Source organism: Mus caroli, chromosome 18 (genome assembly GCF_900094665.2).
Source record: "Mus caroli chromosome 18, CAROLI_EIJ_v1.1, whole genome shotgun sequence".
NCBI lineage: Eukaryota > Metazoa > Chordata > Mammalia > Rodentia > Muridae > Mus > Mus caroli.
In genome coordinates this window covers 43,755,751-43,779,498 of record NC_034587.1, presented here as the reverse complement: position 1 = coordinate 43,779,498, position 23,748 = coordinate 43,755,751, and the positions used below count along the sequence as shown (strand labels likewise).

At 36.7% G+C, this 23,748-nt stretch overlaps 1 protein-coding gene across 3 annotated transcripts in view; it reads right to left on the bottom strand.

The window, feature by feature from the left end:
- Nucleotides 1-2,704: 2,704 nt before the first annotated feature.
- Ap3s1 (adaptor related protein complex 3 subunit sigma 1) overlaps nucleotides 2,705-23,748 on the bottom strand; it is a 39,611-nt gene continuing 18,567 nt past the window's right edge. The window contains exons 4-7 of one of the 3 annotated variants that reach the window (XM_029471813.1): nucleotides 14,007-14,078; nucleotides 12,504-12,611; nucleotides 9,479-9,519; nucleotides 2,801-3,430 (exon numbers count right to left, since the gene is read on the bottom strand). In XM_029471813.1, coding sequence (XP_029327673.1) covers nucleotides 9,484-9,519; nucleotides 12,504-12,611; nucleotides 14,007-14,078 — 216 coding nt within the window. In that variant the 3' untranslated portion in view covers nucleotides 2,801-3,430; nucleotides 9,479-9,483. The other 2 variants (XM_029471814.1, XM_021150378.2) reach the window with 2 other exon arrangements.

The following is a 23,748-nucleotide window of genomic DNA, read 5'->3' as shown; positions in this document are numbered from 1 at the left end:
TGATCTGAAATGTCTTAGTCTCCAAAATAGTGAGACTAACATTTCTGCCACTTATAATGCACCCAATGTATATTATTTTATCACATAGCACCAGTCCAACTAGGGCACTAGTATGAGTCTTTTTCAATATGTACTCTGAGGACCCTTGAACTTCAAAACTATTACAACCCAAGTAAACATTAAGAAAAATGGAAGACGGGGATGTATGCTAACTTCCCTTTGTCTTCTGACTCCTCCACCTATGGAATTTTATGGAATGATTCTCTTAATTTTACCCTTTACTCTCTAAATGTCTTTTAGTTTTCTAGAAATTGAACTTTATCTTTCATCTAAATATTCAAATTTATAGTATTTAAAAATATATCCAATAACTGGGCCTAAACTCCCTCTGTCCCAGGCTGACTTTGGATTCGGGCCTTTGCCTTTGTAAGCACAGACAATAGGCTGGCTGGGTGGGATCTTGCACTGTGATTACCACTCCCTAAATCTCCTTAATATCTCCCTGACAAACTGGCTCATAGTACAGCTGCCTCTGTTCTTTTAGGTCTGTGAAGCCAGCAATCTCAGCATCAGGGAGTTGAGGCCAGACTGAGTTAGAAAAATATCTATTTATACAATAATTTCATTTCCTTCCCCAAATCTTTTAAATATAGGTATAACAAAGTGTATTTGGGTTGCTACAAGACTTTTTTTTTTTCAAGTTACTTTTATTTTTTACAATGCAGTCATTACCCCTCCTGTTCCACCCTCCCCATCTCCAAGAGGATGTCCTCACCCTCCCACCCCCACCCCACCCCTGCCAGACCTCCTCACTCCCTGGGGCGTAAAGCCTGTCTTGAGGGTTAAGCTCGTCTTCTCTCATTGATGCCAGCCCAGTCAGTCCTCTGCTGTATTTGTGTCAGGAGCCTCGGACCAGCTAGTGTATGCGGCCTGGTTGGTGGCTCAGTTCTGAGAGATCTGAGGGGTTCCGGGTTAGTTGAGTCTACTTGTTTTCCTATGGGACTGCCCTCCTCCTCAGCTTCTTCCAGCCTTTCCCTAATTCAACCACAGGGGTCCCCAACTTCAGTATCTGAGTCTGTCTCAGTCAGCTTCCTGTTGGGCCTCTCAGAGGCCAGCCAGGCAAGGCTCCTGTCTGTAAGCACACCATAGCATCCATAATAGTTCTTGGAGCCTCCCCTTGAGCGGGATCTCAAGTTGGGCTGGTCACTAAACCTCCTTTCCGTCACCAGTCTCTTCTCCGTTTCTGTCCCTGCAGTTCTTTTAGACAGGAACAGGTAAGTGTTTTTGACTGTGGTATGCCAACTCCATCCCTCCACTTGATGCTCGCTCTGTCTACTGGAGGTGGACTCTACAAGGTTCCTCTCCCCTCTGTTGAGCATTTCATCTAAGATCCCTCCTTTTGATTCCTGAAAGTCTCTCACCTCCCAAGTCTCTGGGTACATTCTATAGGGTCCCCCCACCTCCCACTCTACCCCAAGGTTGCATATTTCCATTTTTTTCTGGTGGCCCTCAGGGCTTCTCTCCTGTTCCTACACCCCCATACCTGATCCTGCCCCCCCCCCACCATGTCCATCCCTCCCTCTGCCCACTGTGATTGCTTTCTTCTCCCTCCCAAGTGAGACTGAGGCGTTCTCACTAAAGCTCTTCAGTTTGTTTACCTTCTTGAGTTCTGTGGATTGTGTCCTGGGTACTTTTTGGCTACTACTCACTTATTAGTGAGTACACACCATGCCTGTCCTTTTGTGTCTGAGTTATCTCACTCAGGACAATGTTTTCTATAACACTGACATCAGGGAGCTTTGGTAACCCTTTCTATCTTTCATTCACTCTGCTGCTGGCTCCTGCTGGTTCTCAACTATCCTAAGCACATCCCTGAATATGGGCTCTGCTGTTCACTACGACTTCTTCCTGACCACCCTTCCTTCACACGTTCCCACTTGTACAGCGTTCCCCTAAGTCTTTTTACCATCTCAGAACAGGTGGAAATTGCAAAAACTGAAGATTCAATTTTCTTTTACCTCAATATGATCAAGTCTGTGATTCCACATAGAAATAAATACAGTTCAGTATAAGGGGAAAAAACTCTATTAATAATAGATTGTTTTGTCTTATTGCTTAAAGCAGTAAAATAAATGAGACAAAGCTTGGAAAAAAAGGTGATATTTTTTTCTTACAGAATTCTTAGAGTAAAATTTATATGTAAAACAAATCTGGAGAAGTGCTTCAAAGAAACCGTGTCTGGAAAGAGAACTCTATGGAGACCATGGTCTAGCTAGGGGAGGAACAGGAGCCCTCAGCTCCTGATGGAAGAGCATGTGTGAAAATATGCGCCAACAAGAACTTACAACATGTGCCAGAACTTAAGAGGCAAAGCCAGCCACTCAAGACCAACAGTTAGCTTAGCTATGACTCTGTAGCACTGTGCGTAGTCATCACAAACAGCGATCTGCTGACATCACTGTTCATCATCTGCACAAGAATTGGAGGCAAAGAGTTTAAGACAAGGATATTTATAGAAAAACAAAACATATCTTTAACACTTTTGAAAAAGACCCACCATCTCCCATTGTAAGTCTCATCATACAAAATAAACAGCCTGAGATACAACACTTGGTCTTTGACAGAGCAGTTTCTGACTGATTCACTGAGCCACTGAGAAGTAAAAACATGAGTATTAATTGAAAAAGTCAACACTGACAGTTGCTTAACAGTGGGAAAATATACTTTTATTTACTTTGTTGAGTCAGAAGATTGTAAAAAAAAATTATTGCTAAAGTAGATACCAAGCAAAACAGAAAGGTACTTTAGAAGTCCAGTTACCTTGGAGTTTATTTAAACTAAAGAAAAGGTCATGTTTTCATGCAATACATACTCGGTTCTTTAAATAACAATTGCGACAAACAGCAGAAAGAATTAGAGAATGCTGCACTTGTGATCCATACAAAACATCAACATCTCGGGTTGTACATAATTAAAGAAACATCTCACTTTTCGAAATACTGTAATAGCCAATATATAGAGGCATGCCTTTATGTGGGCATAGGAATGCAATTTAGAAAAGAAAAACAAAACAAAACAAAACAAAAAAATCACACGGGAACTAGTCAATTTCTTTAAAATCACTGGGCAAGAAAAGCAGCATTGAACTTCCATACTGATGTTATGCAGCTTCTAGACAGTACCTTGACTTAAATCCAAGAGCAAAGTTAAGAGTCTCCTTCACTATTTTTGGTAAACAACTGCATGGTAAACTTAGATGACTTTCCCTCTGGATTTTACCTGGGCGTGGCCTTTTTAATACTTATTTAAAAGAGGGCAGGTTTGGCACTTTTATACTGATGTCACCAATGTTAATATTTCTTGGGATCTCAGGAAGATTCATATTCTTTACAGCTGAGACAGCACGGGCTGGAGCTCCTGCTAAGCCAGCCTGTATACGGAAGCAAATAAAAGAAAAAGAAAATGTACAACTCAGGTGTAGCTCATTACAAACAAACTTAGCAATGGAAGACGATGATAAAGGTTTTCACATAACAAGCTTAGAACAGATGGTAGTCTGAATCGGTATGAGATGGTTACTTTGAAATACTAATCTATAAAGAAAAAACAGTTGACACATTAGAATATACAGTGAATACATGCAATAACGATGTAAAGAAAGATTTAAGTACGAGTTATGTGTGCTAGCCAGATACCACACACAATGTTCACATAAAACCTAAATTTTTAGCTACAATTTTAATAGTGATGAGTTTTGAAGAATGATTATTATTAGTTTCCTTATTAAAATGCCCTAATCAAGCATGACAGATTTATTTTTTATTTTAAAATGGAAATTATCATCAATATATGTTTATAAAATAATAGTAATAGTAATTATTTAGTTTCTTCATTCTGGGTTCCCCTTACATTTCAAAACAATGAAATTGGTTTTAATACTATGAAGGCTCTTCCAAACTTTTCTAAGAAAGGTCTAATACACTAAATTAAAAAAAAAAAGAAATCATACCCTTAGGGAAGCCTGAGTCTAAAAAGAACAAATTTTTCCAAAGCTGAAACTGCATGGAGACTCTTTTGAGCAACTCATTAGTGGGAATCTAATGATTAAACATGCTTTGTCATCTGAAGTAAACTCAATAACACAAGTCAAGTTTCAACCACACAAACTTGGAGAAAGAATAGTATATGTAAAGAAATGAATTTTAAATTTATAGTTATCACCATTGGTACATAACACTTGGCTTCCTCTAATAGGAACATTTGTAATTTGTCAAATAATTTGACAAAAATTAAGCTTTAAATGAACATATGTAACTTTTGAATTTTATTAATAGGCTTCAGTGTCAAGATTTAACATACGCCAGTAAGATTTCATTGTTTTTTTAAAAATTCAGACTATATAAAAAGCAAAAGTCAACAAATACATCTGAGTTCAATGGCACTGTTTTACACAAAACAAATAATAAAAAAGAACCCTTCCCCTCTGATCAATTATATATATATGAAAAGGAAATATCCATACAATTAGAAGCAATAGTTTTAAAGTCCCTTTTCATAATTTAAGTTTTTGTCTTCTGTAATCCTACCTCTCTTAATTAAAATAATAATAATAATAAAGCTGTTGTTACCTGAGAAAAATCTTGACTGATACAAAATAGGCCAGTGTAAACTATTTGCTGAATAAAGGATACAAACATTGTTAAGCAATAAAATAAAAGCCATGGATTATCAATTTAGGATTGGAAATAGAAAGATTAGTAAAATTGTATAATAATAGATATGGTCTACACAGGCAACGATATGGGTGACGATGGATGAAAGTTCCACACCCAAGTCCAGATAGGGTGGGATAATTCAATTTCTGTAATTTAATGAAGGTTGTTTTGATGCAAGATTGAAACTTTGACTGACTTCTTCATTTGTACCTACCTGAAACAATGAAGTTTGTGATATACCACTTCCTTCCCACCCACTCCCAAAGATGTTAAAAATACAACTAAATATCACATCTTCAGAATAATATAACTGAATATATATCATATTCAAAAGGATCTTTAACTTGATAATTTCAAGTAAAAGTCCTAGCTATCTTTTTTTTTTTTTGGTTTGGCCTTGAACTCAGAAATCCGCCTGCCTCTGCCTCCCGAGTGCTGGGATTAAAGGCATGCGCCACCACACCCGGCAAAATTTAGAATGACTCTGGATCAAATAATCCAGTTCAAATATGGTTACCACCCTGTAAGTTTCCTTAACCCAAGAACATGTCTGCCAGGGAACAGAAATTACTTCAAAGTTGTAGGCATCTGAAACTACCATCATTTTTCTAGGTAAATGACTTGGGAAATTTTCAAATGGCCAGACCAATTTGCTACTATTTTAGTGTGAAATTTCCATAAAGGGATTACATATGAAAAATTGACAATGGAAAATTGAATGTAAATATTTTAAAGGTTTAATTATTAAAACATTTTATTATTGTGAAAGAATGTGTCTTATTTTGCTGATTTTTTATAATTTACCTTTGTATACAGGAGCCCTATTTTTCACTATGGTGAAGCCTTGTTTTCTATAATACCATGTGCATAGCTAAGCTCAGGCAAAGGAAAAGAAAAACATCCTGTTACATTTCATTAAACTGTTTCTGTGACCAAAGATGGCTTCTTAGCTACGAATTAAAATATACAAAGTCACCATAGAAACTGATGTCAATGGCATTTATATGCCACACAGTGCTAGGCAAACCCAGGAGTTTCTAAGTGCAACAACCTAGACCTCTTCTAAACATATGCAGCAAGCCGTAGACATGCAGAGGATGGGAACTATTTAGAACACGCAGATGAATTAGCAGAATCAAATTATTTCTCAAGCATGTTCAATGCTTTTGTGTACTAGGTATACTAGGAAAGTAAATAGTAATAAATAATGAAATATTTATTTTAGTTACCCTAATATTCAAAGAGATCAGATTCTGCAAAATATAAATAAAAAAAATAGGCCTACTAATGACTTCATAAAACTTTCGTGGATTATAGATGTCTGAAGATTATTATAACTTCAACAAAAAGACTGTGTTACTCACATAACACCAAGACAGAAAATAAATCTCATTTTCAGACGTCCTTGACTGCAAGTCTGAAACAGTTTTACTAAAACATGGAATATGGAAAAGGTAATTTCCCATTAGGAAATTAGTTTTCTGACACAGGTTGACAGTAATTTCCATCATGGCTCAGCTTTTTTTGAAGATGTACTCAAAGCAAATTGGTAAGCTTTACTAAGGACTTCTCCAACAGCAACATTTACAGAAATTAAGTTCATCTAACTTTTTAGTAGTACATATAATTTTAAAATGTAAAAAATAAGCTATTCTTGACAGTACAGCATTGCTGGTAAAGATTTAAGATTGCATAGTGGACACAAAGCAAAAATAAGAAGAATGAAGTTCTACTGGAGAAATAACTTGTTTCCATCTGTCACACTAGCGCACTACCACGGCAGCTAAGCAGCGGCCACTCCACTAACGAAAACAAATCTATGAATCCAAAGCAGCTAAGAGTATGAACTGGATGAAAGAATGAAGTACCACAGAGAAAAGAATGGCCATGTTTTCTCTCCCATGAGGTTAAATAAATTAACAGAATTAAGAGAAAGAAAACAAAATGAAGTCTGCAGGTATACCAAAATGAGGCCAAACAGATAGAAGACTGATACAGACAGACTCTTGGGAATCTTAAGCACCTCAGTCACAAAGATAGTAATGGATGGATATGATTTGGTTTTGGTTTTGGTTTTAAATTGCCAGACCCAAAAATAAACAAAATATGTGCAAGCAAAACTGAAAAAGCAGCATTGCTAAAATATATTTGAAAGAACCTGAAAATTTCCCTTTCCTCATGCAGTAATCAATTTTCTTGAAGGGAAACAGAAATTAATAGCTTATGTACTTATTTCATAATGTATAAAATACCATCCTACCACCTTGAAGTATTTTCTTCAAGCTTGAAATATAGCATTGTAAGATGGTAGTTGGAATAATCTATACAAACTGAAGTCTTTCTTTAACCTTTCCTCTAGAAACTGCTATATGAACATTCGTAATTTTGACCTAACAGCCAAATCAAAAAGACTAACATTAATACACACAGTATTAAATGGTTTCAGAGTCAAAATCATTAACAAAATAATGATATTATTAATTAATTAAATTTAATTAACATTAGTTTTTTTTTGTTTTGTTTTTAGTGAAACAGAAAACTCTAAATCTTTTAATTTTTGAATGTGAGGCAGATTAACTTTTAATTTAGGAATTTATATAGCCTTGTTCTTGCAGGGCACAGTGGCACACACATGTAATCCCAGAACTCAATTACAACCCAGCCTGAACTATATTGCCAAACTAGGTCTCAAAAAAACAAAACAAAAAACAAGCAAGACAAAACAGGCTTGTTTCTTGCTTCAAAGGCAGTACTTAAATCACTTTTACAAACACATTAGACATTCTGATGACAATCTAGTGAGCCAGACCTGTAGTACTTTATAAACAATTTTAGCAAACTTTCAAAAGCTTTTAAACCATAAAAAAAATTTATATATCACCTTCAATTTCAATTTTAATTTTCCTCTCTCCCTCCCTCTCTCTGTCTCTGTCTCTCTCTCACATTCTGTTTCTTTAAGTAGCACTGGCTGGCTGGTAGTTCTCTATGAAAAGCAAACTGGCTTTGAACTCTGCTTGCTTCTTCTGCATAAGCACTGGGAATAAAGGTGTGTGCCACCACGCCTGGCCCCACAGTTTCAATATGTGACAGAGAATCTGCCTGAGTGAAATAAATACAGCAGACTAATAACATTCATGAGTTGATTATAGGTAGTTCTGAGCATAGCAAGTGACCTCAGGGGTCCTCATAGTGATTCTGTAAAAACACTACATGAATGTTCCTATCAAGTTAAGAGAAAAGAATCAACTCATGTGCTAACCAACCTTCACAGGTTTCTATCTTCTGCTCTTTTGAAACAGAGATTTCATTTCTTTAAACTCAATTACTAGTTTTAGGGAGGAAAGTTAAAAGACCTAAGTGGTTACTGTCTCTTGCTAGAAAACACTTTACAACAAGTAATTACTGGAACATAGAAACTGCTGGTGATCTCAGTCAGTGAAGGGAGGAGGCCGTTAGATAGAGGGACCAAAAGCTGCATCTGAACTACTACTAATAACCTGTAATCTCGGGTTATTGTTAACCTGGCTCTGGGTGGGATCTCAAGCCCAGCCAGACTAGTAATGTTGTGGCTAAAGAACAGTGCCAGACTTGCAAGAAGATTTTTCTAGTCAGTCAGGACTGGTAACAACTGCTAGCCTAAAGAGCACTTTATCTCCCACAGAGGAAATTATTTTGATTTGTCTCCATTCAGTAAACTATTTTGATTTGGAAATTCTCAATAGGAAGTTTATAACCATCTTAATTATTTTTTCCAAAAAGGATTTTATTTAAAAAACAAGCAAACAAACAAAGTGCTCATCATCATCACACCATAAAGTTTTATGAACAGCAATCCACTGCTAATCTATGAAACAATCAGTGGTGTGTGTGCTTGTGTGTGTGTTTTAAGGTAAGTGGGTGATTGGGGGCATTGTGGGTGTGTGGATGTGTGTAGCATAAACAAGAAAAATTAGTTTGGTAAACCTACAAGTTAATTTGAAAATTTTCCAATACTTTCCAATAGGCTTTATAAACACAATGTGTTTACATGTTTGGAATTTTGATATATATATAATTTTAGTTTTAGATCCCATTCATCTTTTAAAAGTAAGTCTTTTTGTTAGCCACTGTTACTATGTACCTGTAGGTCAAAACTGTAAAAACAATTCTGTTAAGATTTTGGAACTGAAAACCATTTTACAAGGAAAGAGATTTTAATTATTTAACAGTCATTATTCTACACCTTCACTGTTTCCCACTTTATATGGAAAACTCAAAAGGTTCAGCTTTTGGTTTTCAAATTCACAGCTTCCAAGATCAAGCAGGTAATTTTATGTTGGAACCTTAATGTAACAATTTTTTTTTAAAAAAATACAGGCATATCTCTATATAAATTGCCAGAATTAAAATGAGATTGATTCTGCAAAGGGGATGCTCACAATTAACTTTCTGCATATAAAGTAAATTGTCATTTCTACAAATGTCATTTTTTAATTAAATGACCATATTTTTATAAAAAATAAAACAAATAATTAAAAATTTCCTCTTACAATGCAGGCAGACAAAACAGAACAAACATGACGCCAATGATATACTAGGTAAAATACACTACGTCCAATAAAAGATGGAGAAACTACAAGGAGAAACTAGAATGGAAAATAGGCTACAGGGACTATATGGGTTTTTTAACACAAAGAATTTTTGAGTCTGGCCTAAAAAGTAATTGCCTTCGACATCATTTTGCTTTCCCTTTGTTAAGTACGTTTTCTCAAAGTCAGCAATACCTTGTCTACCTGTCCTGTCTGGGAGACTGAAAGATAAAGGTCTGCAAGAGAGAAGAATGGAAAGAGCTAGAAAGATCAGGATGTTCAGGGAAAAGGAGGACTGACTTAAAAAGTAGTAACTAGATTCAGATCCATTATCCCCCTTAAGAGTAACATGAAATACATAATCCCAACAAGTCTCCACCCCACCCCCACCACCCCCAGAATTCCTTTTATTCCCTGCCAGATTACTGGGTGACTCTCAAGCTTCCCGAAACCCCACCAACCTCCCAGCTTAACCCCCCCTTTCCCCAAATCCCAAAGAGACAATAAACCACTTTTTTTCTATCAAATCACAACAGATGAAAATACACTGTGCATGTCTTTGCCTCTCTCCTCCTTCAGGATGGGACAGACCTGTCTTTCTACCTGTCTAGACACTAGGAATTAAACTGGTCATTTTCTTCCATCACTGGAAACTCACTGCCTCAAAGTCACCATATTTAATTATTAAAATAGTCACCATATTTAATTATTAAAATAGGTAACCTGGATAAATTTATACTTTAAAAGCCATAAATTAATTAAATTCAGGGTGATTTTTCAATCCTAAAGTAGTCCATAAGAATTTTAAAAATATAATCAGTTCTTTTTACCAATCAGAATTTTAGTTATGTCTTCCTTATTATTTTTCTTTATGATAATTTAACTGGAATTTACTAAGAAATTAATACTTTACTCTCAAATACATTTGGATCAGTCTGTGGAGCCACCTGGCTGGTTAGATCTACATACCTGAAGTCAACTAAAAAAATTAAAGACTTGAATTCTTGGAGACTTGAATATGAAAATATGAAGACTTGAATTTTAGTGTATGGTCTTCCAAACATTGAAAATATAGTTAAGTCAATGACAACGAAGTCAATATAATATTAACACTATTTCGAGAAATAGAATGTAATTTGGTGGTTTAATCCTTATCTGATTAAATGATACCTTCTCAAAAAGTACATGCACATAGAAAAATACTAATCTGACAGAAAATAACAGCTGATTATATATATATTAAAACATGGCCTGTGGATGACCATTAGAAGCATTCATCAATTTCTAAACTATAAACAAGAGTATACCTGTGAAAGAATATTTTTGCATAATAATTTTACAACTATAGCATTCCTAACAAAAATGTAAATTCAGCATCTTGCTACTCTACGTAGGTAAGAAAAACTGTCTTATTAATATAGTCTACTGGAAAATCAAAACCAAAGGCCCAAAATCGACTTCTTACTCATTACTTTTACAAATACAATTCAAAACATTATGTAGACAAAAGGAAAGAGAAGAGAGAAAAGAAAAAGAAAGAAAAGAAAGGAAGAAAGGAAAGAAGAGGAGGAAAGGAGGGGCCATCACTAATAAGTAATGAGTCCCTAAAATGTGAAAAACCAGTCATGTGACTAGTATGTGTTTACAGATTACAGAGTTCACAAACAAACCTTATATTTTAGACCAACCACTGAGGCATTATGTTACTGTGGTCTTGGCATTTAAATACTGTATTTATGTAGTTTTGTGAAGCAATGCTGAAAAATTTGCATACATTTCAAGTCAACATTTTAAAAATTTAAGTGATAAATTCAAGTTGTTAATAGTTTTTCTTTTACTGTACTGAATAATGTTACAAATAAATATGCTGAATAACACTGATCTTTTCGCTGATCTAGCACAAACCTTTCTCTAGTAATATGCTGCAGATTTTCTGCTTTCAAAAGTCAGTAATGTAAAAACAGGTGGTAGAACATATATGATACACAGTTACTTTATGAGTCCTGTCTTTAAGCTCTTCACCCCCATCACAAGCATCTCCTTTGGAAACTAATAGGGATGGCAAAGAGAGATAAAGAGAAATGGAAGATACCTTTATTTTATAACACAGGAAAGTGTTTTTATAAGGAGCTTCAACTTTTTCTGGCTCATATCCTGCATTTTCTTCAGTTAAAATGATCATAAAAGTTTATCAAACTGAACTTTAAATATGAACAAGATATTTTCAGAACTCACCTGTTGTAAATTAATTTAGTGCAGTCATCCTACTCCTTTCATTGACTTTTACTGACTTATATTGACTTGAAACTGACCAAGTGTCTGAACTTCCACTAATAACCATGTGAATGTGTTTGTTGTTGTTTTGTTTTATTTCTAATCTGAGTTATAAAATTTAAGAATACCCTTAAGGGATGGGTATGGTAGTATATGTTTTGAAATCCTATTACCCAAGAGACAGAGACAGGTGGACCTCTGTGAATGCAGGCTAGCCAGGACAATACAGTAAGACTCTGTCTCAAATAATAAAAGAGTCTTCAAATAAATATAATACTGAATAAGGTATCAAGACTGCTCATCTTTCTAAACCTGTGCCCTAAGCAGCAGTCACCAAGATAAGTTGCGCTTAAATAGTCCAGATGCAGCACCTGCGGCTGATCTGAAGCCTAGCTCTGGGAGAAGTGACTGACATTCTAAAGTGAAGTGCAAGCAGCCTTACTCAACCTACTCTGAGGCTGAATCTCACAGCACAGAATTGGCCACACACACAATTCCATTATAGAAAACAATAAAATGTCTGTGTTAATGTACAAACTATGGAATGTAACAACCTTGTCGTTGACCTTCGGGAAGGATCTAAAAAAGATTAAGGCACCGAATCTCTTTGTCTCAATATGCAGTTTGACAAAACACCTATTACAAAACATGAATTCCTCAGAATTCCTGTTTCCTCTCCTTTCCCCCTCCAGAAACAGTTTAAAACCATAGTTTTAGGCAGCTACGACTGTGGTTAACGAAATACATAAAGCTACTTGGAGATTAACAGTCTTGGGACATTCTGACATACTAAAATGTGCATACTGGTTTTCTGAAACTCAACGGGCACTCCAGCTGCTAAGGAACAATACTGAAGGACAAGCAGTGAGAGCCACAAAGTCATACACAGAGATAGCTCAAGGTCATGCTCAGAACCCTCGCTGACTAGAGCACTTTCCAGTCTCACCTCAGATTTCTCCAGTTTATTTTGTGCATCAATTTGTGTGACAATCTCATTCATGTTGGTCTCCAATACCATTCCCCCCATCACCATTTCTGCAAGAATATTATGAACCTAAAAGAAAAATTAATATAAACAGACAAGTCACTACAAAGATTCTTTGTTTCAGTAATTTTTGTTTTAAAAACTAGTGAACTAATTTGTAATAAAGGCTCAAAGTCCACTTTCATCAGTACTATGACCTTCAGACAATTACACGGCCTCCTTAAGTCTTAGGTTTAATGAGTTGAAAACAGAGATATTTATTCTCCACAAGATTACTGAAAGGATTGACTAGAATAATCGATAAAAGTGACTACAATAAGTGATAAATATTTATTCCAGAATTATCTCTCATATGTACTATCACTTCCTGATTCACCTGCAGTCAATTTTGGTCCATAAGTATTAAGTGGAAAACCCACAGAAATAAACAATTCATAATTGATGAAAACAATTCACAAAATAAACATATGATTGAATGAATGTTTCACTCCATTCTGTCCAGGGTGTAAATCAACTTATTCTCAAAAATAACAACAGGGGATAGAGACATGGGCAGAGATTAAGAGCACTGGCTGCTCTTTTGGAGGACCCAGGGTCAATCCCCAGCACCCCAAATGTCACCTCACAACTGTCTGCAACTTCAGTTCTTGGGAGATTCAGTCAGATACCCTCTTCTGGCTTCTGCAGACACCACATATGCATATAGTACACATACATACATGCAGACAAAACACTAGACACACACACACACACACACACAACCTGGTTAAACCTTGAAATTTTCTTCTCGGCTTTTAATAGCTATTAACTCTGACCAACTCTTTCTTTAGTTTCCCTTGGTTGGAATTTCATTTTGACTATTTCCACAAGCTCTTAATTCACTTGCTTTACATCTCAATGCCTCAGACCGAATGTCTAGGCTGCAGGAAAAAGAAGTCTTCCCCAAAACACATACAAACAAAACAGCGTTGCCTAGGGAAAGTTGCTTAAAATAGTAAACTGCTTCAGCATAAGGTCCAAAATCTAAGGCAGTAACAGCTCATCTTCAAAATCAATCCTCTTGATCAAAACCAAACCCTCTTTACAGAACAGCCTGTATTTTATTTTTGCCACTGGTTCTCTGCTTTTCTAGCCTCCTTTTCTGTTCATACGACTTTTATTCATTTTTATTAACCCAGTTTAAATATGATTTCCTCCACTCACAAACCCCTAGGCAGAGGCAACAATGTTTCTACCAATACTATGCCCATATCATTTCCTCTCCTAGATATGAACTCTCCTAGGGCATACACAGTCTTAATCTTTTCCTGCAAGCACAGTGGCCTGATTCATGGTAAAAATAACTAACCAGAATAAAAATTGTTGCTCATTAAATGCCATTTTACTCTGACAAGTGCAAATTAATGTTTTTTTTTCCTTAAAAAAAAAGTAAAATAGTTGACAATATAGAAAACAAAACAGTACCTTGTCTACATGGAATATTAAATCCAGTTCACAAACATTTTCAAAACATTTGTCTAATGTTTCCACAAATACCTATGAAAAAGGAAAAGAAAAAGACATTTTTGAAAAGTAGGTAAATGCATCCGAACTTATTATCTATAAGGCAGGCAATCCTTATTATATAAAAACTTCTAGTATCAGAACCTTCTTTTGAACAATCAAAACTGTAATAAAAAACAAATGTTACTTTCAGGTAAATTATATTTTGGTTTATCAAACAAGCTTCTGACAATTACTAAAATTAAATATGATCAGCACCACTATTTATAATTTTAAAAACCCACTTGAACAGTCACATAAGGCCTCTTCTGGAAAGGGTTTGGATAAAAGCTTATTAGATAGTTTTAGTGGACACAGAGTCAAAGTTTCTTTCACATCTAATGTGGCCAGTCATTTTTAACTAGGAAATTACTGTAAATATCACTAGATATTAGAGAAAGTACAAGACCTCATTATCAGACTCAACTGAGTGTTAATAATTTGTATGCCTTATGAAGTTACCTCAGTAGGCACAGGTTCAAACTAAATACAAATACCCAAAATGACCTGTTTTCAGGACTTGCCTTTGGTCAGCTCCTAAGAACTAAATTCTGACTTTTTAGAATATTCTGTCTGATAGTAAGTGTTTTGGAACACATAGAGTAATTGGGCCTTACCTTATCAATCTGAGCAGATTATCAGTCTGTGTTAAAAATATAATTTAGGGCCACACCTGCTTTTTTCCCCAGGGGTCTTTAACAACCCCAAGGTCAGCCACATGCAATTCAAGCAGACGCACAGTGTGACACATCTTACAAAGCAAGCTGTGTGCTATTTCTACCAGCAGGACTACCCTCGCCTTTTCTCTCACAGAACATTTGCTCATTCTTTAAAATCCAGTTTCAACATGACTTCCTCTACTCACCTGAGTATGCTGCATTTATGTTGTGTGTATGTATGTGTATATGATGACCTGCTAGTCACCCTCCTGACAGTGTTTACCATAAAGTCTGGTTTTTCCCATTTTTTTTTTTCTTTTACAGTTTGTTGTTGGCAGGTCTCAATTTACCTACAACAAGGTCAGGAAAACTATTTCCCAGAAGAAAACAAACCTATCTGTAAACCACATGTGTCTGGACCTGGTTCATGAGTCTCCCCTAACCCTGATCATCAGTAGACTTATCACTCAGAAGCCCGTCTCCCCTAACCCTGATCATTAGTAGACTTATGACTCAGAAGCCCGTCTTCAATGGTCTGGTCTGCTTATGCCTACCCTAGTTCTGTGCTTTTAACTGACATGTTGTAGTCATCCTGTTTTCAGTACCAAAAGAGTAACTATGTTGGTGAGGATGGCATACAAACAGCTTCCCTTCACTTGCTTGTTCTTACAAAAGATTGGAAGAACCTACTTAATGCGCAGATAATGTTGGGTAAAAAAAGACAAAGTTTCTAAGACCACTATGCATGCCACTGGAGAACTAGAATGGCATAAAACAGCCTGCCCACACAAGCAGTGTGATGTGGTGAAAACTAAGCTGTGAAATCATTAAGATTTGGCTTCAAATTCTTATTCTGCTGCTACTCAGCTTTATGGCCCTCAGCATCATTTAACTTCTTTCTAGTCTCAGAAATATAAAATGATAGTAGGTCTACTCACTTTCTGGATTATTAGAAAGATTTAGTTAAACTGCTTGACTGGAATATTCAGGCCACGGTTATCAAACCCCAGCTAACAAATGACAGCCAATATTGTGCACCTGGGATAGAGGTACAAACACGGGATGGTTCTAAAATTGACAGAGTAATCGAATAATCTAATTCTGCCTGTAAGTACTGATATAGAAATAAAACAAGATAAATACCTGCTCCAGTTGCCAAGACTGTGTGATTTTCTTTTAACTTAACCACACGCTAACTGGCCTGGCAGAGAAGAGGATATTCTAAAGAGAAACTTTGTATCTCTCAATCTATCGGATCATTGAAACAATGAACCCCCCAAAAATGATAATTTCCCCTAGTGATCTCACGTTCAGAGAAAGAAAAGGCACCAGGCAGAGTGGGAAGTCTCCCAGAAAGAGACCACCTAATTCTAACAGCTAACGAAACTATCTTTCAGAATGAGACTGAAGCCCACACAAGAATGGGCTGACAGTGGCAGGACCACACCTTGACGAGAACTGCTTAGATGCGCACATCCTTTACCCTTCAGGGCTTCTCTTTGTCCTTCCTTGCCAATGTCCTTACAAAAGAAATCCTTTTCTACTTTACACCTGTAATTGGCTTACTAACTATGGGTGGTGATATCTGACTTGGGCACAGATTGTGGCTCTTACATTTGATGGAAGCATGAACAACATTAGATGAACAACAACAAGAGCTCATTATAACTACATGTTCTTAGTTTATGAAACTAATTCTTAAGATTCAAACATTAAGTGTGGTTAAAAAATTCAAACCCTCTTCAAATGGTTATTCAACAATTTTCTTTTCATTCAGCAAAAATTATAGAAATTTTTATAATAAGAAAATTAGATAACTAGAAAATTATAAATAAATAGAAACCCAGAACCCATAAGTTACATATTTAGCATAAAACTATCTGCAAAAGTACGAAAAAGACTTTTTTAGTTATTTAAAGGACCTTGGAGGTTCTAACCTGGACCACAAATAATAAAAGTACTATCCTATTATAATTTCTCAAGGAGAATGGTTTTTTAAAAGCCAAAACTTAGAAGTGATATGGTAAATAGCACCCCCTTGTGTCTCACTGTTTTAAAATGATAAAAAAACTTTAGATCTGTTTTCCAGTTTCCATCTGCACCTGGAGCTGACCATGTGCCACAGCTCTCCATACCCAAATCCTGCTGGGAGAGAGCTGGATTCTCAGGAGTGCTGACAGACCTCTGAGCACAGGTGAGACCACCATTTTTGCTCAAATTCCTGGCCCAAGAAGGACCCACCCAGAGTCATCAGGACACAGTAAACAGGGAACAGGATCCTTCTGGTTTCCATCTGTGCCCCAGAGCTGACCCTGTGCCTCAGCTGTCCATACCCAAATTCCTCTTGGAGAGAGCTGGTCTCCCAGGAGTGTTGACACACAGCTTTACAGGAGGGACAAGTCACAGTCAGAGACAGCAAGACCAGCTAACACCAAGGATAACCAGATGGTGAGAGGCAAGTGCAAGAGCATAAGCAGCAGAAACCAAGGCTACCTGGCATCATCAGAACCCAGTTCTCCCACCATAGCAAGCCCTGGATACCCCAACACACCAGAAAAGCAAGATTTTGAGTTAAAGTCACATCTCATGATGATGATGGAGGTCTTTAGGAAGGACATAAATAATTCCCTTCAAGAAATACACTATAACACAGGTAAACAGGTAGAAGCCCTTAAAGAGGAAACACAAAAATCCCTTAAAGAATTACAGGAAAACACAATCAAACAAGTGAAGGAATTGAACAAAACCATCCAGGATCTAAAAATGGAATTAGAAACAATAAAGAAATAACAAAGGGAGACAACCCTGGAGATAGAAAACCTAAAAAAGAGATCAGGAGTCATAGATGCAAGCATCACCAACAGAATACAAGAAATAGAAGAGAGAATCTCAGGTGCAGAAGATACCATACAGAATATTGACACAACAGTCAAAGAAAATGCAAAATGCAAAAAGCTCCTAACACAAAACATCCAGGAAATCCAGGACACAATGAGAAGACCAAACCTAAGGATAATAAGTATAGAAGTAAGTGAAGATTTCCAACTTAAAGAGCCAGAAAATATTTTCATCAAAATTATAGAAGAAAACTTCCCTAACCTAAAGAACAGATGCCCATAAACATACAAGAAGCCTACAGAACTACAATAGATTGGACCAGAAAAGAAATTCCTCCTGTCACATAACAGTCAAAACACCAAATGCACAAAACAAAGAAAGATTATTAAAAGCAGTAAGGGGAAAAGGTCAAGTAACATATAAAGGCAGACCTATCAAAATTACACCAGACTTCTCATCAGAGACTATGAAAGCCAGAAGATCCTGATCAGATGTCATCCAGACCCTAAGAGAACGCAAATGCCAGCCCAGGCTACTATACCCAGCAAAATTCTCAATTACCATAGATGGAAAAACCAAGATATTCCATGACAAAACCAGTCTTACACAATATCTCTCCACAAACCCAGTCCTACAATGGATAATAGATGGAAAACTCCAAAACAAGGAAGGAAACTACACCCTAGAAAAAGCAAGAAAGTAATCTTCTTTAAACAAACCCAAAAGAAGATAGCCACACAAACATAATTCTACCTCTAACAACAAAAATAACAGAGTAACAATCACTATTCCTTAATATCTCTTAACATCAATGGAGTCAATTCCCCAATAAAAAGACATAGACTAATATACTAGATACCCAATATATACAAAGAACTCAAGAAGTTAGACTCTAGAGAACCAAATAACCCTATCAAAAAATGGGGAACAGAGCTAAACAGAGAATTTTCAACTAAGGAAACTAGAATGGCCACGAAGCACTTAAATAAATATTCAACATCTTTAGTCATCGGGGAAATGCAAATCAAAAACCCCTGAGATTCCACCTCACACCAGTTAGAATGGCTAAAATCAAAAACTCAGGTGACAGTGCTGGTGAGGATGTGGAGAAAGAAGAATACTCCTTCATTGTTAGTGGGATTGCAAGCTGATATAACCACTCTGGAAATCAGTCTGACAGTTCCTCAGAAAANTGGACATAGTACTACCTAAGGACCCAGCTATACCACTCCTGGGCACATACCCAGAAGATACTCCAACATGTAATAAGGACACATGCTCCACTATGTTCATAGCAGCCTTATATAATAGCCAGGAGCTAGAAAGAATCCAGATGTCATTCAACAGAGGAATGGATACAGAAAATGTGGTACATTTACACAATGGAGTACAACTCAGCTATTAAAAAGAATGAATTCATGAATTCCTAGGCAAATGGATAGAACTAGAAAATATCATCCTGAGTGAGGTAACCCATTGCAAAAGAACACACATGGCATACACTCACTGATAAGTGGATATTAGCCCAAAAGCTACAAATAACCAAGATACGATTCACAGACCACATGAAGCTCAAGAAGAAAGAAGCCCAAAATGTGGGTGTTTCAGTCCTTCTTAGGAGGAGAAGAAAATATTCACAGGAGTAAATATGGAGATAAAGTGTAGAGCAGAGACTGAAGGAAAGGCCACCCAGAGACTGCCCCACCTTGGGATTCATCCCATATACAGTTACCAAACCCAGACAATGTTGTGGATGCCAAGAAAGTACATGCTGAAAGGAGCCTGATATGGCTGTCTCCTGAGACAGAGCCCTACCAGAGCCTTACAAATACAGAGACGGATGCTTGTAGCTAACCATTGGACTGAGCATGGGGTCCCCAATAGAGTAGTTAGAGAAAGGACTAGAGGAGCTGAAGGGGATTGCAACCCCACAGTGTCAACCAACCAGTCCCCCGAGAGCACTCAGGGACTAAGCCATCAACAAAGGATACACATGGCTTCAGCTGCATATCTTGCAGAGGATGGCTAGCTTATCCATTTATCCTCAAAGGACACAACTAAGAGGTATTTGTCTACACCAAAAAACCAACACCCTTGCCAGACTAAAATAAAAAGCAAAAGCAAAAAGCAAAAAACATGCTGATTTCTTGATCTGAAATGTCTTAGTCTCCAAAATAGTAAGAATACATTTCTGCCACTTATAATGTACCCAATGTATATTATTTTATTACATAGCATCAGGCCAACTAGGGCACTAGTATGAGTCTTTTTCAATATGTACTCTGAGGGCCCTTGAACTTCAAAACTATTACAACCCAAGTAAACATTAAGAAAAATGGAAGATGGGGATGTGTGCTAACTTCCCTTTGTCTTCTGACTCCTCCACCTATGGAATTTTATGGAATAATTCTCTTAATTTTACCTTTTATTCTCTAAATGTCTTTAATTTAGTTTTCTAGAAATTGAACTTTATCTTCTAATCCTTTCATCTAAATATTCAATTTTATAGTATTTAAAAATATATCCAATAATTGGACCTAAACTCCCTGTGTCTCAGGCAGGCTGACTTTGAATTCAGGCCTTTGCCTTTGTAAGCACAGGCAATAGGCTGGCTGGGTGGGATCTTGCACTGTGATCACCACTCCCTAAATCTCTGCATCTCCTTCCTTAATATCTTCCTGACAAACTGGCTCATAGTACAGCTGCCCCTGTTCTTTTAGGTCTGTGAAGCCAGCCATCTGAGCACCAGGGAGTTGAGAGCAGACTGAGTTAGAAAAATTTTTATTTATCCAATAATTCCATTTCCTTCCCCAAATCTTTTAAATATAGGTATGGCAAAGTGTATTAGGATTAGCTGTTGCTACAAGACTTTTTTTTCAAGTTACTTTTATTTTTTACAATGCAGTCATTACCCCTCCTGGTCCACCCTCCCCATCTCCAAGAGGATTTCCTTGCCACCCCACCACCCCACCCCTGCCAGGCCTCCCCACTCCCTGGGGCCTAAATCCTCTCTCGACCATACTGTGACTCTAAACATCAACCTGGTAGAACATCATATGACACCTTCAAGTGACTGAGGTAGCAATACAGTATATAACTAAGGGAAGTAGACATTACCAAATCTGAATGCCAGGAGAATGTAAATCTATGTGATCTATCTTTACATTTCTAATTTCTGAAAAGTAGACATGTCAACCATGAAAACATGATTAGAAAGAGAGTTTAGGAATCTGACCAATTCTAGCTTAAACCGTTTATAAAAATATTTTCTTGTTTACATACACACATACTCACTCATGTTCATACAAATATATGCAAACACATGCACGCGCGCGCGCACACACACATATACACACATACACACACACACAAGAAACAAGTCACACTGAAAACAGAAACCTTAACATATTTTGTCTAACAGTAGGAGGCAAATTTTTCCTAAAACAATTCCTGAAATGTCCCCTCTAGACTGCTCAGAATGGAGGCTGAAAGGAAATGTAGGAAATGTATAGGAATTTACCTTCTCACGTGAGCAGAGGTGATTTCCTCTCAACAGAGGACTGCAACTATCCACAGTCCTTTGACAATGGATAGTTGGTTTTCCCAAAAAATCTTTTAGAAACACGTGGATTCTAAATCCAGATATGTTTCACCGACTAATGAGAATTCTTTCAAGTCACCCTCAGAATAAAATGACAGAGGCAGTAGTGGCTGGATTAGAACATGCCACCAGGCAATCTGGTAGGACAGTAACAATCACTTCAGTGTAATTTATTATAGGATAAAGGAAGATTAGGAGATCTTTTTCAGGTCACATTCTTTGCTTATCAACTGCTCTAATTAAGCCTACTTTTTTTTAAGATTGTTATTTTTAACTGTGAGTATGCATGTGAGTATGGCGCCTGGGAGACTAGAAGAGTGTGTCTAATCTCCTGGAGCCACAGGCAGTTTTAAGCCACGTGATGTGGGTGCGAGAAACTGAATTTAGGTCCTTTGTAAGACTAGTATGTGTTTTTAACTGCTGAGCCATCTCTCCAGCTAAGTCTTCTTATCATATATACGTGCCACCTTGTAAAACTCGTCCCAAGACATTGTACAGCATATAGGGAGAAAGATGTATAAATATTTCTAAAAATAAAACAGAAAAATGAAACATCAATTCAGTCTGTGTACCAATGAAGTCACCCTTTATATTCCTTTCTTAAAAGTTTATGATTTGATGAAAAGTGTTAACTGAAAACAAAACAGAAATTATACAGAATGTCTTTTCAATGCTCACACCTACTTGGTATTATTATTTGCTCATAAAAAGAAAACTAGAGTCAAAGGTTATACATCTAGTACATGGCAGAGCCTGAATACTTAAGGTACAAGACACAACACTGTTTGAATTCACTGACCTCTCTAACCACCCCATCAGCCCTATAAGTAGCACCTTCAAAACAAATACATTTTACAGACAAAATGTACTTTTTAAAATAGGCCTCCAGAGCTTTAGTAACTCCGTGAAAACTACTCTAACTTAGCACAGCGTCCAGAAGTGAGATAATCACAGAAAAATTGTCTAGCAGTACTGAATCATAGCCAATGGTGCATGTGGAGCTTAAAATTAAACATACAGCCCAACACCATGGTTCTTCCTAACTAAACTCAATTTTGTCATTACAAATGAGCCAGGTCAATGCTGTGATAAGTGCTAAAGATAGTATATAAAACCACAGCAACAATTTGGAATTATCCATTATCGTGCTTCCATTATTTGTGCTGTGTGGCACAAATTGAGGATACTATGTCTGCTTATAAATAACTCAAATGACCCAACATTAATATTTAATGAACTCCTATTCTTACTGTAAATATTTAAGCATTTCTAATGTACACATGCCACAACAGAAGAGAACCTTAAGGCCAGCTTTTATGTATGCTAGGTCATCACAACACAATAGTGCACATCATGACTACAAAAGGGGTCCAGTGTGGTTGTGCGTGCCTTTAATTCCCGCACTTACGAGGCAGGAGGAGGAGGAGCTCTGTAAGTTTGAGGCCAGTCTGGTCTACACAGTGAGTTCCAGGACAGTCAGGACTACATTGAGAGTCTGACTCAAAAACAAACAAAGAAATTAAAAAAAATTAAATAAAAAGGGATATTTATTTTTATCAACTTATGAGCAATTTAAAACAAATAGAGCTATTTTTCTTTCTTTTTTTTTTTAAAGATTTATTTATTTATTATATATGTAAGTACACTGTAGCTGTCTTCAGACACTCCAGAAGAGGGCGCCAGATCTCGTTACGGATGGTTGTGAGCCACCATGTGGTTGCTGGGACCTGAACTCTGGACCTTTGGAAGAGCAGTCGGGTGCTCTTACCCACTGAGCCATCTCACCAGCCCAAATAGAGCTATTTTTCAAGTAGGTGACATAATGACATAAATTCCACACAGAATATATTTGAATGCTTCTTCCAGATTTTACACAGCACATAAAGGCAAACCTAGGAACATATGCACACATTAAGAACACCAAATCTCTGCATAAAAATATGTATTTTTCAACAGTTATTTGAACAGTACTCTTTCAACACGAGAAATATCACAATCCAAGGCACATGTTTAGTAAGATATACTAATATTTGCTTGCCCTCTTTTCTATGGAACATGTAAGGACACATGGGTCTCGGCTCAGCTCTTGTAGGTTCCTCATTTTCCACTTTTAATTTTTTACATAGAGATGTTATCTCACAATCAAATGATGAAAGTACCCAAGAAAATCAGTCCTAAATAAACTCTGAACAGTGGTTTGATGTAACGATGATCGCCTCCAATCACTTTGTTCACTGGACCATGTATTTTGGTAGCTGGCTCACACATGTTCAGTGTTCCCTTGTAAGCAATACATCAACCAGAAACCAAGAACAATGACGACACAAACATACTCATGGTGATGACAAAGTCACCACCTTTAGGGAAACCACAGAACTTTTCTTTGTAACGTAGTAAGTTGACATGTAATAATACCAAAGAGTCTTATAAAAATCACTCTGGCCTTTTTTTTTTTTTTTTTTTTTTTTTTTTTTTCAGCTAGGAATGGGGCTCCAAACCACCCAATGAATGAGGAGTTCTTCCTCTGTGGCCTCTAAGGTTCCTCTAACAACTACATTCAAGTTTA